Source organism: Limulus polyphemus, unplaced genomic scaffold (genome assembly GCF_000517525.1).
Source record: "Limulus polyphemus unplaced genomic scaffold, Limulus_polyphemus-2.1.2 Scaffold2982, whole genome shotgun sequence".
Classification (NCBI taxonomy): Eukaryota; Metazoa; Arthropoda; class Merostomata; order Xiphosura; family Limulidae; genus Limulus; species Limulus polyphemus.
The window spans coordinates 54,714-70,888 of NW_013668592.1; the positions used below are offsets into that span (position 1 = coordinate 54,714).

General features: G+C 32.2%; 1 protein-coding gene across 1 annotated transcript in view; it reads right to left on the minus strand.

The window, feature by feature from the left end:
• The window catches only part of LOC106468370 (protein naked cuticle homolog 1-like), a 36,044-nt gene extending 20,735 nt beyond the window's left edge, over window positions 1-15,309 (minus strand). Inside the window, exons 1-2 of the mRNA XM_013928788.2 lie at window positions 15,084-15,309; window positions 11,505-11,617 (exon numbers count right to left, since the gene is read on the minus strand). Coding sequence (XP_013784242.1) covers window positions 11,505-11,617; window positions 15,084-15,108 — 138 coding nt within the window. The 5' untranslated portion in view covers window positions 15,109-15,309. The remainder of the gene's footprint in view (window positions 1-11,504; window positions 11,618-15,083) is intronic.
• Between the last annotated feature and the right edge of the window lie 866 nt (window positions 15,310-16,175).

The window sequence follows — 16,175 nt, forward strand, 5'->3', positions numbered from 1 at the left end:
ACTATAGAACAATATCTTTCGGCAAACATTATGAGAGCATGAAATATTACACATACATACATACATACATACATACATATATATATATATATATATATATATAAACACTAGGAAACAAATTAATTTTGTTGAAGAAAGTGATTAATAAAGATGAAACAATATAAAAATGACTTTAAAAGTATTTTTTAAAACTCTTTAGCTTTTCTGATTGAATTAAAATTTACACAAATCTCATTTTGGAAATGCAAATACTAGCCAATTACCTGCTAACAAACACACTAACAAGTGTATTATGAGAAAATATACTTTGGAAGAACATTTTTTTCCAAATATTGCCATTTTGGTATTCTTGTGAAAAGAATAAGAGATTATTTTCTGAAAATTATTTTATTAATAAATTTAAAACCATACTAAATGATACATAGTTTAACATACAGAGAGAGTTTAAAACATATACAAAGTTTTAAGGTGAAAAAACGCGGGAAGTTTTACAATGTTAAGTAGGTCTTGTTCGAGAAAGCTTTATTGTAGAAACTGATATTTTATACTTTTATGTATTTGTGGTTTTATTTCTTTTAAATTAACAGTAATAAATAAAGAGTTTAAAAAAAAATTAAGAGTCATTTTTATATTTTACCGATTACAAAATATCAACAAACGTAAGAGGTAATACAGCTACTTCTGATTTTTGAATCTTATCCAGCTCAAAGAGGAAGTCTTCGACACCTCCTCCTTCCTGTTTAAGAGACGGAAGAGTTGATGAATAAGAAGAATCATAATAGGATGGCTGGTATTTCCTTTAGTTAAATTTACCTACTTCAGCTTTATACATACTGGAGCAATTGGGTAGCTTTTCAGTTTCAGATATTTCGCTAACGCCACCCTACAGCTCTTTTGATGTTTGTTCGCGAAAGAGAATTTTTAGCAAAACTCGGTACTTCTTAAGACGACTCAGTATGTTTTCTGCGTTTATATGATGGCGGTGTATTTGTTTTAACAGTGAAAAAAATATATTCGAAAGAATTATATTTATTTTTACGTTTTAAAATGAGGAAAACACAACAGGAAAGTAGGTCACAAAGATAAAACTAAAATTTTATTTTCTTCGTTGTAAACACAAATGTTCCTAATTGTATTTAATTCTGTTTATGAGATTCAAATTTCAGAGTAACTTGGGCGCGTCTTTCCACACAATCAACAACCACATTTACCAGGGTCAGGGTAAGGAGATGACTCATTCTTTTTCATTCTCCAGCACTCGCAAAAATGGTAGTCTATCGGTGACTCATCCACCAACCGATGAACTTAGGGGGTGACAGGCATGCTCAATAACTCGAGCGTCAACTACGACCTATATATGTCTCAGTAATTCTCACACACGTACAGAATGACATGGTCTGTTTAATCCTAGTTTGACAATGGAACGACTGGGGTGGGGGTACATAGTTTGAAAATCAAGAAATATGTATTTTTTTTTGTAAGTTTGATTTCCTTAGAAAGCATCTACCGGGCTAATTATATCAAGCAAATAACCGAGACATACTTTTCATAGACACAAACTCCCATACGACGAATTTCCACTTTAAATTAGTTCAGCAAATCAATAAAGAAAGAAAAGGCAGTTCTTTGATTCAATGAAGTCTGATGACAACACCAAACAGAACCAGGAAGAATGTATTTGAATAAAGGGTAGAGTAATTCTAATATTTGCTATTTTTCACCATACACATTATGTGCTCCTTATGAGGTTCCTTTTAGCCTTTGTTAAAATCCAACGAGGTCTTTTTTTTTTCTCCCCATCTGTTAAATTTTCGGCAAGATATATATAATGCATTGGTAAACCAGATCTTAGTGCACTGTATCTATTGAAATACTGCCAGTATCATCGTCCTCAAGGAGTTACCGACATTGTAGATGTTTAGAGAGAAAAACAAAACAAAAAACAGACAGCAATATATCACAGCGATTAAACACCTCTCCTTTCATAAGTAATCAATAATTAATGTAAATGAGGTGACCATATTCCAATGTCGTATTTCATTTCTTAGTAACCAATAAGACTGTCTGAAAATGTTTTCGTACTTTTAAAAGATTTGTTCTCCTCTGTTACTAGTTTTTTTTAACGAGTTCTCTGTAGTAAATGAGATCTTAATTTATTGGAAAAATATAATAAACAGCCTACATTTCATATTGCTTGAAATTCTGTTACTACGATAGCTCGGAATATCAAAAACTAAAATGATAAAACGTGATATTTAAAGTCATGTTATTTGACTTTCTTGGTGAGTAAAGAAAGAGAAACAGATGACGTGGCGGTGGTGCGGATGTTAAGGTGGATGACAGGAGTGTCAAAGAAAGACTGCATCAGGAATGAAACGCTTAAGAAGATGAAAGTTGTACCAATTATGAACAAAATGAGAGAAACTCGCCTTAGATGGTTCGTTCTTATGGAGAGAAGAATGTTGGTATGATAGTGACAAATATGGCAATGTATGTTGGTAGGATAGTGATAAATATGGCAATGTATGTTGGTAGGATAGTGATAAATATGGCAATGTATGTTGGTAGGATAGTGATAAATATGGCAATGTATGTTGGTAGGATAGTGATAAATATGGCAATGTATGTTGGTAGGATAGTGATAAATATGGCAATGTATGTTGGTAGAATAGTGATAAATATGGCAATGTATGTTAGTAGAATAGTGATAAATATGGCAATGTATGTTAGTAGAATAGTGATAAATATGGCAATGTATGTTAGTAGAATAGTGATAAATATGGCAATGTATGTTGGTAGAATAGTGATAAACATGGCAATGTATGTTGGTAGAATAGTGATAAACATGGCAATGTATGTTGGTAGAATAGTGATAAACATGGCAATGTATGTTGGTAGAATAGTGATAAACATGGCAATGTATGTTGGTAGAATAGTGATAAACATGGCAATGTATGTTGGTAGAATAGTGATAAATATGGCAATGTATGTTGGTAGAATAGTGATAAATATGGCAATGTATGTTGGTAGGATAGTGATAAATATGGCAATGTATGTTGGTAGGATAGTGATAAATATGGCAATGTATGTTGGTAGGATAGTGATAAGTATGGCAATGTATGTTGGTATGATAGTGACAAATATGGCAATGTATGTTAGTAGGATAGTGATAAATATGGCAATGTATGTTGGTAGGATAGTGATAAGTATGGCAATGTATGTTGGTATGATAGTGATAAATATGACAATGTATGTTGGGAGAATAGTGATAAATATGGCAATGTATGTTAGTAGGATAGTGATAAATATGGCAATGTATGTTGGTAGGATAGTGATAAATATGGCAATCCTACCAACATACATAGTGATAAATATGGCAATGTATGTTGGTAGGATAGTGATAAATATGGCAATGGAAGAAAAAAACATCAAGAGGAGGACCAAAAAAAAGGTGGAAAGATGCAGTGAGAGAGGACATGAGAAAATGCGGTGTAAATGTAGCTTTGACACAGAATAGGAAGGAGTGGAGGACCATGGGCCAGAAGAGCAAACACCAAGTAGCTGGGACAAATACTAAGAAGGTTGAGTAAGATTCATTATGATAGTTATGGCTGAGTTATCATTGCTATAAACTTTAATGTCATATTGTGATAATAAAACTTACAATTTTTATTTGTTACGAATTTTGCCGCCACCCCCCCCCCCCTTCTAGTCACGTATTTCGCGTAATTCATTAGTTTTCTTAAGGCGGATAAATAAATAAACACGAGTACGATCCTTAATGCGTAGGTAACGCCGTTTATTTTTTTCATACCTACTTAATTATACATTTTAAAAATATTACTTTGATGATCATTCCAAACGTTTACGCATCTAGAATTTCAGTAACATAAACAAAAATTTGTTTTTCTACTACTTTGTTTAAAAACTTTCCTGGATTAAAGCTTCAAACCTCTAAACGTTTCTATTCCTCCGGAAACAAGTTACGCCTAACATTAAAGTCTGTTATTGATAAGCGTAAGGATAGCGACAGAGATTTTACCCAGCTGGAAACTTGCCAACCTCGATCACGCCGCAAGAGCAGTGGTATGCTTTGATCTTTCCGCTATATACAAGGTCGTAGAAATCTCTTTTAAAGCTGTTTGTGAAAAACGTGGCACACATACCGTCCATTACAGACAGTTTCCTTGCTGGAATAGTGCATCATAAAAAGATATATCACAGTATCAACTTAGTACTACACTGTTTGGAAAAACCAGTTTCACAATAATAGATTTAAATTAATCCATTGTTATACATAAAAGTTGTATAACGTGGAGGAAAATTAACCCTTTCCACTCATAAGTCAATAAACAATTGTTAATGATCATACATAACTTTAATAATGGGCTATATATGCAACTTACAATAAGCCTGTGATTAGGGTTAATATAAACAATTATTCGTTCCCACTTTTTCTAATACACGTAAGCCTCTAGCTGATAATACCGTTAACAGCGCGTTCACCCAACTGATGAAACAATGCATTACAATCTATATAAATAAAAATGTAAGAAACCTGATTGGCTACAGTCATCACGGATACCAGGTTGAATTTCATACAGTCAAACGTCTATGGTTATAAAGCCTTTAAAGTCTCTCTCCTCTCTTTTACAAAACATAGGCTGTAAAACAGTTATAATAGTTGCGTAGAATTAAAAGTTCAAATGATCTTATCTCTACCAAAGGTCACTGCCAGGACTCGGAAGTTATGCTGGTCCCACAACTGCCAAGCCTTATAAACAGAACTGAAAACTCAATGTTATGGTGTTAAACATCTAAGTTGACGACGCGTCAGATTTGTTTCGATCTAAAGGATCGATTATGTTGGTTTATTTTTTAAGATTTCCTTTTACTTTGGACCTATTGTGGATTTCTAACAAAAGATATGTAAAATTACGTAAAATACCATAGACAAAACTTGTGGTTGACGGTTCTGAAATGCACTTTTTACATATAGTCTTATTCGTTATGGGGTTAATTAAAAAGATTTTAGGAAAACAAATCTGCAATCTGATGTGGGTTTATCATATCAGTTTGACACGAAAATACTTTAAACAAACAGATACAAATTTTATACTTGAATACGGAAATACCACAAACAAACCTATAGTAATGCCGTGATCAGGCGATCGTTAATAGTATCTAAACGGGTAATTGTTTTTCCAAGCCGATGAAACACGTTACAGTTTCGGCTTTGTCTTATCTGGGATCGACCCAGATACACCGAACGATAGCCTTTTATCTCAGTCCGTGCAAGGCAAAAGGTTTTCATTTAACGCATGCACGAATAGTAAGATAAGGTTTTAAATAAGGTAAATACAATACGCGTCTACAAAAAATCTTGCGTATTACTAACAATGACATTTTAATGACAAAACACAAAGAGAGCAGGTAATCATTAGAATTAAGGTTCAAACTGGATTTTGAGTCGACTGATAAGACAATTTAAAACTAACTACGAAAACCAGTAAGCTCAAAAATAATGCTAATAATTTATTTTACATATTAAACTATACCAAATGTTACAGCTTGTACGTGCATATTAACCAAACGTAACATAATACCTTCAACCGTGTAGCAACAGACGACTAAATTATCTGCTGTTTTTTATTTTCAACTTGTACGGTGCGATAAATGGGTTAAAGAGCAAGGTCAAAGATTCAGGTATAGCCAGCTTAAGTTGAGAATTACTAATCAAACAAATAGCAAACAACACGCCGCCTACAGGGCCGACTGTCACATGACAGTTATGATATCACCACAGCTGAAAGTGCTACATGTCGCGTTTAGAAAAATGAACTTTCCGAAATCCACAACCTCTCTTACTGCCCATTCAGGCACGCCCGGCCTACTAAAATATTACATATGTAAGCAAAATAACATACAGCACAACAATCGAAAGTTTAATTACATATGTAAGCAAAATAACATACAGCACAACAATCGAAAGTTTAATTACATATGTAAGCAAAATAACATACAGCACAACAATCGAAAGTTTAATTACTTATGTAAGCAAAATAACACAGCACAACAATCGAAAGTTTAATTACTTATGTAAGCAAAATAACATACAGCACAACAATCGAAAGTTTAATTACTTATGTAAGCAAAATAACATACAGCACAACAATCGAAAGTTTAATTACAGATGTAAGTTAAACAGTATAGGTAGAATCAATATAAACTTTTAACAAATGAACATTGTTAAAAAACACCTAGTTACCAAAAGTAAAAAAACAAAAACATGATTAGGGCACACAGGCAACTAAAATCATGACCATCACCTTATTCGCTTAAGTATTTTCTACAATGACAATCAACACATTGGTTACATAATCCTACTATACTTTGCTGTTTCTGAACAATTAGAATTTTTAAACATTATTTTATAGCGCTTAAGACAACGAAGTATATAGTTTGTTCGAGGCGTGATATTATATCATTCTAGGACTGATAGTAATCTAGGTCTAGAAGCATAAATATTTAAATTAAATGACGTCACGTTAAGACTTATAATAAAATGTTTTAAATCACATTCGTCACTAACTGAAAAAAAAAATTATCAAAGGCAGAAATGAAAAGCTATTTTGGTATTTGTTCGAATTGGTGCAACTACAGTTCTTGAACTGCAATTTGTTTAAATTAGTTTACACAAAAACATAACAGTTATCTGACTGTTTCGTCCTTTGCCTGTTTGGTATTTTACGTTTAACAATAACACCGAAATATCATTACATTTCAGTCTTTAATAATGCTCTAAGTCAATGATTAAATTCTAAGATTGAGCATAGCATATATATAAACTGATATTTTCATGAAGCTGATAAAGCTCCGAATAAAGTGAGAGGCATTGTTTGAAATACTATCATGAAACTAGTGCTAGGCCAGTAAAGTTATCACGAGGGGTTAAATTTATTATCAGTCTTATCATGTTTTTATTGAAAATATTAAAATTGGGTTACTTTACGTTTTTCTGCGTACTAACTAATCATTTGTTTTTCTCTAAGCATTGTTTTCTAGCGTGTGGGTACAAACTCTCGTAATTAATTCAGCTTCTACAATGGCGATCTTGTTTTTGTGTCTAGGTTTTCAATGACATTGTTTGAAAAGCCTAAAACAAGATCGCCAAGAATTCTGAGAAGCTTGTATGTCATCTCTAACATCTGACTGATTTAAAAGCATAAGGTTGTAGTTGAACTGTGGATATGTTTGTGTTTTATTTGCTTTTAAACTTGGACATAAGGAAATCGTCTATCGTTTAGGATCACGTTTCAATCGCAAAAGCTGATGTTTACGTTCTTTCATAATTGATATAAATCTGTATTAACAGTATCCGTCTCATGTTAGATAGCTGAGAAGAGCAAAAAGAAAAAAATCTTTTACGAACGAATATCAGGGCGACCTCTGTACGAGTTACGTGCATGTCGGTTCGTGCACAGAAGACAGCACAAAGAGAGGCCCTCGTGCTTCGGGCTACTAATCAAGCAACTGCACCGCCAAGTAGAAAGAGGCTTTTCACGCCGAGGCCTGACTGAACCAAGTGGCCTGGATTGAAATCGAGCGATGATGTTGGAAAATGGGTTATTTTATCTATGCCAATCCTTCTCCTGAAGTATCAAATATTCAGTATCTTGTATAATCACACACACACAAAAACAATAATAAAAAAGAGCTATTCAGATGCTATTAGAGAATCAAAAGCATGGACAGAAAAGTGTTAGGAAAACCAGGTATTTAGTTTTGCGTTAATATATTCTGTATGTGTGTGTGTGTGTAAAATTCAACTGTTCAAAAGATGGGGGATGGATATGGGTTTTAATAGAAATAATACAGTATATCAGATTCCATACCATAAAATGAGTTATATATATGTGTGTGTGTGTGTGTGTGTGTGTGTGTAATAAATAGATAAATGTCAAGTTACATTTCAGGCGGCACTTTTGAAAACACTCCAACGTTTTATAAGAACGTTTATTGTGATATATATGTTTACCAGAATTTCCAGCTGGTATGATTTATTGCCGATATTAACGCAAAATTATCCGTTTTCCTTCCATTCTTACGTAACAGGATATTAAATACAATTCTCACGTTTCACCAAAAGTCACTTGCGTACCGTGTTTCATTTCAACATTTCCTCGATAAGGTCACGTATTAGTTCTGAAACAACCTTCCCAAGATTGTGGCGAGTGATGACTTACTGACTGTCATAAAATCACTTCTATTTACATACCGCAGTTGCCTTAGCACTGTTGTCCAGCAATGCGGTTGGTTCAGACGGCAGATGGAGCAGAGATAACTGCGTGTATGTATTGTAGCACTGTCGGATCCTTTTGAAGCGGACGCTCCCTATAAGACCCCCACCCCCCTCCATACGCTATAGAACGCGAACAAACGCTCGTGTGAAGAGAATGGCATCCTTTTCCACAAGAGGAGCTTCACCCGTCCTGGGGAGGCGATGCGTGACAACAAATCTCCTGCAGGGCACTTAGAACGAGCATGGGGGAAGAGTAAGGGGCATCTGAAGGAGTAGGGTGAAATCCCTAGTGTAAAAACTATTCAGTAAATACGTGAAACCTCAATCGCTTAACTAACCGTGCCATCCTGTTTAAAGGAGAAATGTACAAAATCCAAATGTAAAATACTTTGTTTTTTCACAATACATAATAAAATTTAATAACTGGTTCAATCTCTTTAATGGTAATTAAAACTTCCTAGTATCTTACTCTATCAGTTATCAATTATACAATGTTAGTTTCATCCAAATTTGACTGAACTCAGTCAGGTAGTTTATCTGTAAACAGGTTTTGTTAGTTTGTATTTCAATATATCATTCATTGAACATAGACAAAAATCAATAAAACCTTAACCAGCACCCCAATAAAGATAACATAAACGCTTTTTCTAACTCACAGGCTTTAAAGGCGGTTTGGCAAAGTTTAAATAACCATGCAAAGTTTGAGATTGCAGCGTTCAAGATGTGATAAAGGATAGGCAGTAAGGGTAACCTAGTGCCTCACATGTAGGGACCTATGTGGATTCTGTTTTAAATCCAGAAAATCCAGAGTAATAATGAAAAAATGAGAATAGCGTGTCAGACTAGAACTTTTCGAATAATGTTCTGGAGAATTTAATAACTTATTCTACAACACTCATGTATACAACAAAATTAACTCAAAAATGATTTTAAATAAATCATATGGTGACTAAAGCTGAGGAGATAAACAAATGTTAACAATGAAGCATTGTGAGCATAGAAATTGTGTTTAGTTAAACTCTAAAACCTGTTAAAAAACAAACATAGCTAGTATTAAATTTATGAAAACCAAAGGAAGATTAAAAAAAGAGGACTTTTTCTATCCTTCTCCACAATAAATTATTGTTTGTAATACCACCAACTTAAAAGTGAGTTATATTTCATAAAAGGCTCAACTTTTGAAATGGGGTCAAGGTTACTTAAAACCTGATCACTCCAACTCAAATATATCACAGAAAACTGTCACTGTATCAAAGGTAACTGTTATGGAAGCCATATGCTCAAACAGTCATCTGTAAGTGTTCAAGTTCAAGACTTTGTATTCACTTTCAGGAGGTACAAAAAAGCCAATAGAATTAAGAGAAGTATATTATGGAGCAAACAGAATATTTCAATATAGATTCCTAACTTTTCACTTTTATCTGTCTTGCAACAGCTACAATAGTCATATCACTTAATGTTGATTAGTTGAACAAAATCTTTTATCATATAATATTTATTTTATTTTTTTCAACTTTGCATCATTATTTTAATGAAATTCAGTCTTAAAAACTAAATTTCATGTATTAAAAAAAGGGAGATGTTTTGTTTAACACTTCTTTATTGATTTTTTTTTTCTTTTACTTACTATTTCACAACCAAAATGTATATTAATCCCTTAACTTTTTTTTGCCCTAGACTGCCTGTTATTCTGGTCATCGACCTACCAGACCTACCATCTACTATGTGATAAGTCATTCTCCTAACCTCTAGAATTATAGATATTTTAAGAAAACTTATTCCAAATGGGTAATGGGTAAATTCTTGTAAGGGTGTTTCTAAATAACAAAATAATCATGTGAAAACTTCAAATTAACGTGACTGCAAAAAGTTTAGGTTATGTTTTTCTGGGGGGGGGGGATTAAAGAGAAATTATAGGTAAATTAATAAAATAACAATAAGGAAATAAAGCAGCTATAGAAAAATGCTGCAAAGAATGAATTGAATAAACTACCATCCAAAAAAAAAAAACACAACATACATGGATACAAAAATAAATTAAAACACTATATAAATTGATGTAGGATGAAAATGATAATACACTGGTGTAAGAAATTCTTAAAATTTCGACCATTACCAGGGTTTTTGCAATGAAGTGGTGACTGATAAAGATATAAATTTCTGATGTGGTTGTAAAGTTAGTCTCAGAGTGTAGTTAATTTAGCCTGTGGTTAGTTTTAAAACTTAGATGAAATTTTAATAATTGAGAATCTAAGATGAGTAAATGATAAGCTTGAGTTTAAAATCTTAGCTCTCCCTGAATCTTTTAAGTGGTAACAACAGTACAGGGATAACAAACTAGCAAAAAATATGGTACAAAGCATTTATTTTTCTTTAAAAGAGAAAATACTTAATGTAAGTCATAGATTCAACATTTTTTATTTTTGTCAAGCTAGTGTGCCACCTTTTAAATAATGGATTACTCTAAATATTTATACATATACAAAATAATTCTTATAAATTACCTGTTTCTGACAATTTTTTTTTACATTTGAATTAAAATAATGAAAATCAATGAAAAATGAACCATCATTACAAACAAGTATAGCTCAAACAATGTGGTTCAGGCCTGAATATAACACATTCATGTGCAAATAACATTTTAAAATATACATCACACACTAATTAAAAATTATATACAAGTCTTACTAGGTATTATTGCCAATGGTTGCAAATTCACTGTCCGGCAAAAAATGTCCTGTTGTACAGACTATTTGAGTTGGGTAATTAATTTATATAATTGATTTCCTATGAGCATAGATTACATCAATTGGTGTCAAGTAATCACTTTAATCAAAGTTCAATCACGTTAATTAATGTTACAAACATAATCAATTAATTGAAATCAGTGTTTCAGATTTCTCCAATTATCCAAGTAATCAAATTCCACTAAACACACAGCTCTCATAATGTGTTATTAAATAACCTCTTTACTTTTATATATTAAATGTGGCAAACAGGTACCACTGATAATATATATTGTTTGGAAGAAAATCTTCCATCGTCTTCAAGAGCAAGCATTTTTTCATTCGTAAAATCTGAAGATGGTAAATCATTTTGATGTGTAAAAATGTTTACTTTTCGTTTCAAGATATTAACCTTAAGTTATGTTAAGTTTAACAAATATTTAGCTTGAGTCAAGGTGTAACATGCATGAACTTACCGAAGAAGAGGAGTTTTTGTCCCGATTAACATAATTAACTGTTTTCAATTTGTTAACATCCTCGTCTGTTTGACACAAGGGATTGAAATGTGCATTCACCAAAAAACATTCCCCTAGTAAAAAAAAAACAAACAACTAATCAGTAATATCAATGAAGACTTACAGCAAATTACTTTTAAGTTTTATCTCTAAGTACTTTGACCACCCACAAATTGTTGGCTGTATGATGATTGAATCTCTTACCTGCTACACTTTAGATTCATGCAACAAAGATCAAAACATACACTTTAGTTTGAGAAATAATTACATTAATGTTTTAATAACATAGCCACAAAATTTCTAACTTAACTTCAAAGCTGCAGTTAATAAGATCTTTAGCTACTTGGGAATCACAACACCAATAGTTATTCCTACTACTAAGAGTGAAGATGTGGCTTTAACTTATCACATATATTTCTAGTGCACTGGGAATCTCATATAAATCAACAAATTTACCTTCAAAGTTATTTTGAATTATCATATAATGTAATCAGTTTTTTAGTAACTTATTATATACCAAGAGGTGCATCTTAGAAAGAAGTTGTGTAACAGTATCTACTGATAAAAATACTGGAAATCAAAGGTAGTAAAACTGAAGCTAGAAATGATGTCCACAAATTTCTGGTGGTAGTGAGTGAGGCTTAAAACTGACTTTAGGCTATAAATTATCCTTCATTGTGGAACTTTCTGAAAACTGAAACTTTTTCTAACAATACCAAAATCTGTAGATTAATAAAGATTCTTACTGCAGTAATAATACAGAATCTCAACCTCAGGACTGATTCTATCACATAATAACAGCAACAAAACATAATGACAATCTATTGGCTGAAATAAAACCTATTTATGTTGTTATTCTTAGATCCATTTGCATTTTTAAACAGGAAGCCACTACTTTATGGTAGGAACACCAAGGGCTACATTTAATTTTGATTTTTATGACTGATTGTTTTCAATGGTAAAAGGGTAACACTATGGGCCTTCTGTCACTATGCTCATTACTTACAATTTAGCTCCTCTAAGATTAAGCTATTCATCTTCTCTTTTACCTGGACATCCTGGTGATATAATCCATAGTACTTTACAAATTATGATGTCTTATACTTATCAACAACTTATGGTCTCATACAGACACTTGTGTCAATGCTACAGAATGTATATTAAGTTCCCTATGTACTCAGCTTTGATTATACAATTTTTAAGGATGAGACAAACTTGCTCGAGCAATTCACAGCAACGTCTGTTCATACTTATTTGCTATAGGTACAACAGTCATAATTAGGATTTTCCATGAATTTGCTCTATAAAAAATGTTTCACTCTCATAGCATGTTGGACTACAAAAAAACAAACATTGTTCTTTTAGACTAAACACTTGCTATGTTTACAAGCTTAAGGAAATCAGGTGAACATACATGATGCACAATGTAAGTAATCAACAACAAAAACAAGGGCATGTACAACAAAACTGTATACACTTAAAAAAATTCTCTCAATCCCAAAACTATTTTAAAAAATTGTTTCTCTTATGTTAAGAGTGGAAAAATCACTTTTAACTTGGTAATATTCAAGGCTATGTGATCACTGACACATAAAAATACTTGAAAATTGCAGAGATAAAAGAACCACCTCTTGAGATGTCACTGGTCATTCACACAAACATTATCATGTAGAAGTAAATTTTCAAAGACTGTTTACATTTGTTTGGATACAATTTCATCTTTATTGATATTAAATTACACAGATGGAGGTTAAAAATTTACCATTATAGTATAAGCTTTCATTTTAGCATTTAAGTTGCTATAATTACTAATAACTAAAATACAGCCTCGTTACTGTTAATGTAAAGCTGATTTGGTCTTTAGGATAAAAATCAGTTTCTGTGTTGATGCTCTAAGAAATGACAATAAAAAATAAAATTGTTTCATTGTTTAATTATTTACAATACCACATAAGATTAAGTATATGTAGTGTACATTGTTATAAATGCTAAATTAGTGAAACATAGACAATATGAAAAATCAATGATGAGCTCTTATTTAGATAGGATGAAAGTGCAAAGGGGAGAATCAAGTACAAAAATGTTTTCTTAACTTTTATTGGATGAATTTACATATATTAAATGTAACAGCATAGCAACTTAAGAAACAATTATGATATAAGTCTAATTTTGACCAATAAAATTGTTGCTACTGAAAACATAGAGAACTTGGTATTTTATATATATCTAAAAAAAAAAGCTGGAAAGCAACTTATATTTTGTTACCTAAAGTTTAGAAACAGTTTGACAGTGGTTACAAGACCAATTTTTATAAATATACATTAAGTAAACCCTACAAATAAAGCACAAGTAATAAAAAATATATGTTTAGCATCTCCACCTTCTTCCTTTTTCGCACCAGCCTCCCCACTTTTTTTTGGTGATTTTTTTCCTTTTGAAATAATAAATTTTGATCATATACAAACAAGACTTCTTAACAAAAAATGAGATGAACACAGTGATTCCTTTTTGCCCTTTTCTTTATTTGTCATAAATTCTGTATCATTTTGAAGAAAAAATTAAACAAAGAAGACTTCTGTTTGACATGGACCATTTAAAAACAAGCAACAGTCATGAAAAAAAAAAAGAGTACAAACTTTCTTTAAAAGGTCACTTAAAAATAAAAAGAACCCCCTCCTTCCTTTTTTTCTAAAACTTGGGATGCTAAACTTTTTTTTTTACTTGGCCTGAATTAGGTAATTCTTGGTTACAGCAAAACATTTAAATGGCAAAAAAAAAGAATTTAAAGCATTACAAGAAATGATGCATCAAAATATTGTAAGCTGTAATTCGATGAAAACATTTATAATGTTCCAAAGCAAATATTTAACAATAAAAACTTGTAGGCTGCTTAATAAAGTAGATCATATATTCAAAATACTTATCGCAGATCTTGGTCAGTAAACAACAACAAAAAAAGCTTTAGCATTTAAACACAAACATAAAAACCAAAGCTTTTATTTTTCATTTATTTAGTGTCATTGTAATTATAAATTCAACAACAAAATTGTAACAAGAGTATGTAGATCATTATTAATTTGTCTTGACCCTAATTAAACCAATCTTTAGCACTTTTAATAAACTTATGCTCTGCACAATAAACGAATATTTGTAACTTTTGTTGATAATGATATTATCATGTGCTAATACTGTAAATTATAACTTAAATATTTGGGCTACTGGACACTAGTAGTACATTACTACTACTAACACAGTACTTGTAGTACTACTAGTACAATGCTTCACACTTCTAGTTCTAAGTAATAGTGTAATAGCAGTACTATAATAATAATAGTATATCATAATATAGTATTACTATTACTAGGAGTAGGAAGACTTGGTAAAACATGTAAACTTAGTACTAATATTACTACCAGTAGCAGGTTTACTAGTCTTCCTGATACTATATAATTATGAAAAAATTGTAATCAAATTACACTTTTTAAGTTTTTCAGTGACAGTATCAAGTATTAACTTAAATTCATAAACAAATTTACTTACCATGTTTACTTTGCACTTTGCCCATGTCATTACACGTAAGTCCATAAAGAATTATAATATATATATAGCAACACAAACACTATATCACTTTCCAAGATAAATTTACTGTTACAGAGACGCTAGGTCAGGCTTAAGTTATATCGTTAATGTACCGATTTTCAACATAAATACAAAATTACAAGCAACGTGCTATTTACTCTCAACAGTAAATTTCTCTCACGCTGATTTAACTCGCAAAAGCGCACAACGCAAGAGCTGAGTCGACCAGCCTTATTGACGACCAATCAGAAAGAAACGAGAATATTCCATTATAGCTTGAGGGAGATACTATTTTAGTGTAAGAGCAGGAAATAAGTGGCGCCAGTCACGCTTCACGAGCTGGAAGTACTCAAGTCAAGAGTGGGCGTTTTGCAATGCAATGCTTCACGGTCTACAACCACAGAACAAGAATGCGCTCAGATTTTCTTACATGAGCATAGACTTCTTATACATATAACTTTTTAGTGCTTTTTCATGATACCAAATAGAAAAGAGTGTAAATTGAACTCATAAGTGAATTCTGTTATAAAAACCTGATCTTATAGGTTTGCGAAAGAGTGATCAGGTGATCAGTTGGCATGTTACGTATAGGCCGACTTGAAGGGCATATCCTAAATATAGGGTTACCTACAGCGGCACGATAACGCAGCCGGTAACAGAGAACCTAATTATTTGCAAGGCTGTGGCTATTCGTGAGGGCTGTCTACGCTGACAAAAGTTACTTGCTGGAAGCGGCGTCTCAAAGCCTGCCACAACACCGACCCGGGTGCCTGTTTTACGGCGGCATTCTTTGATGTTAAGAACACCACTGGCGCTTCGTCTCATGTGTGGGGTGTAAAATACTAGAGCGGCGCTGGACTCAAAGATCGTTTGAAAGCCCATGGCTATAGTTAAATTGTGACCATATTTTCTACTTGTACAACATTTAGTTCCCAGCACGTGCCACTTTTGCATAATTTACAACAAAAAAGTAAAAATAACATAAAACAAAAGTATATCTACAGTTTTTCTAACATGCGCGATTGCTCGTTTTGTAATGAAAATACCACATCT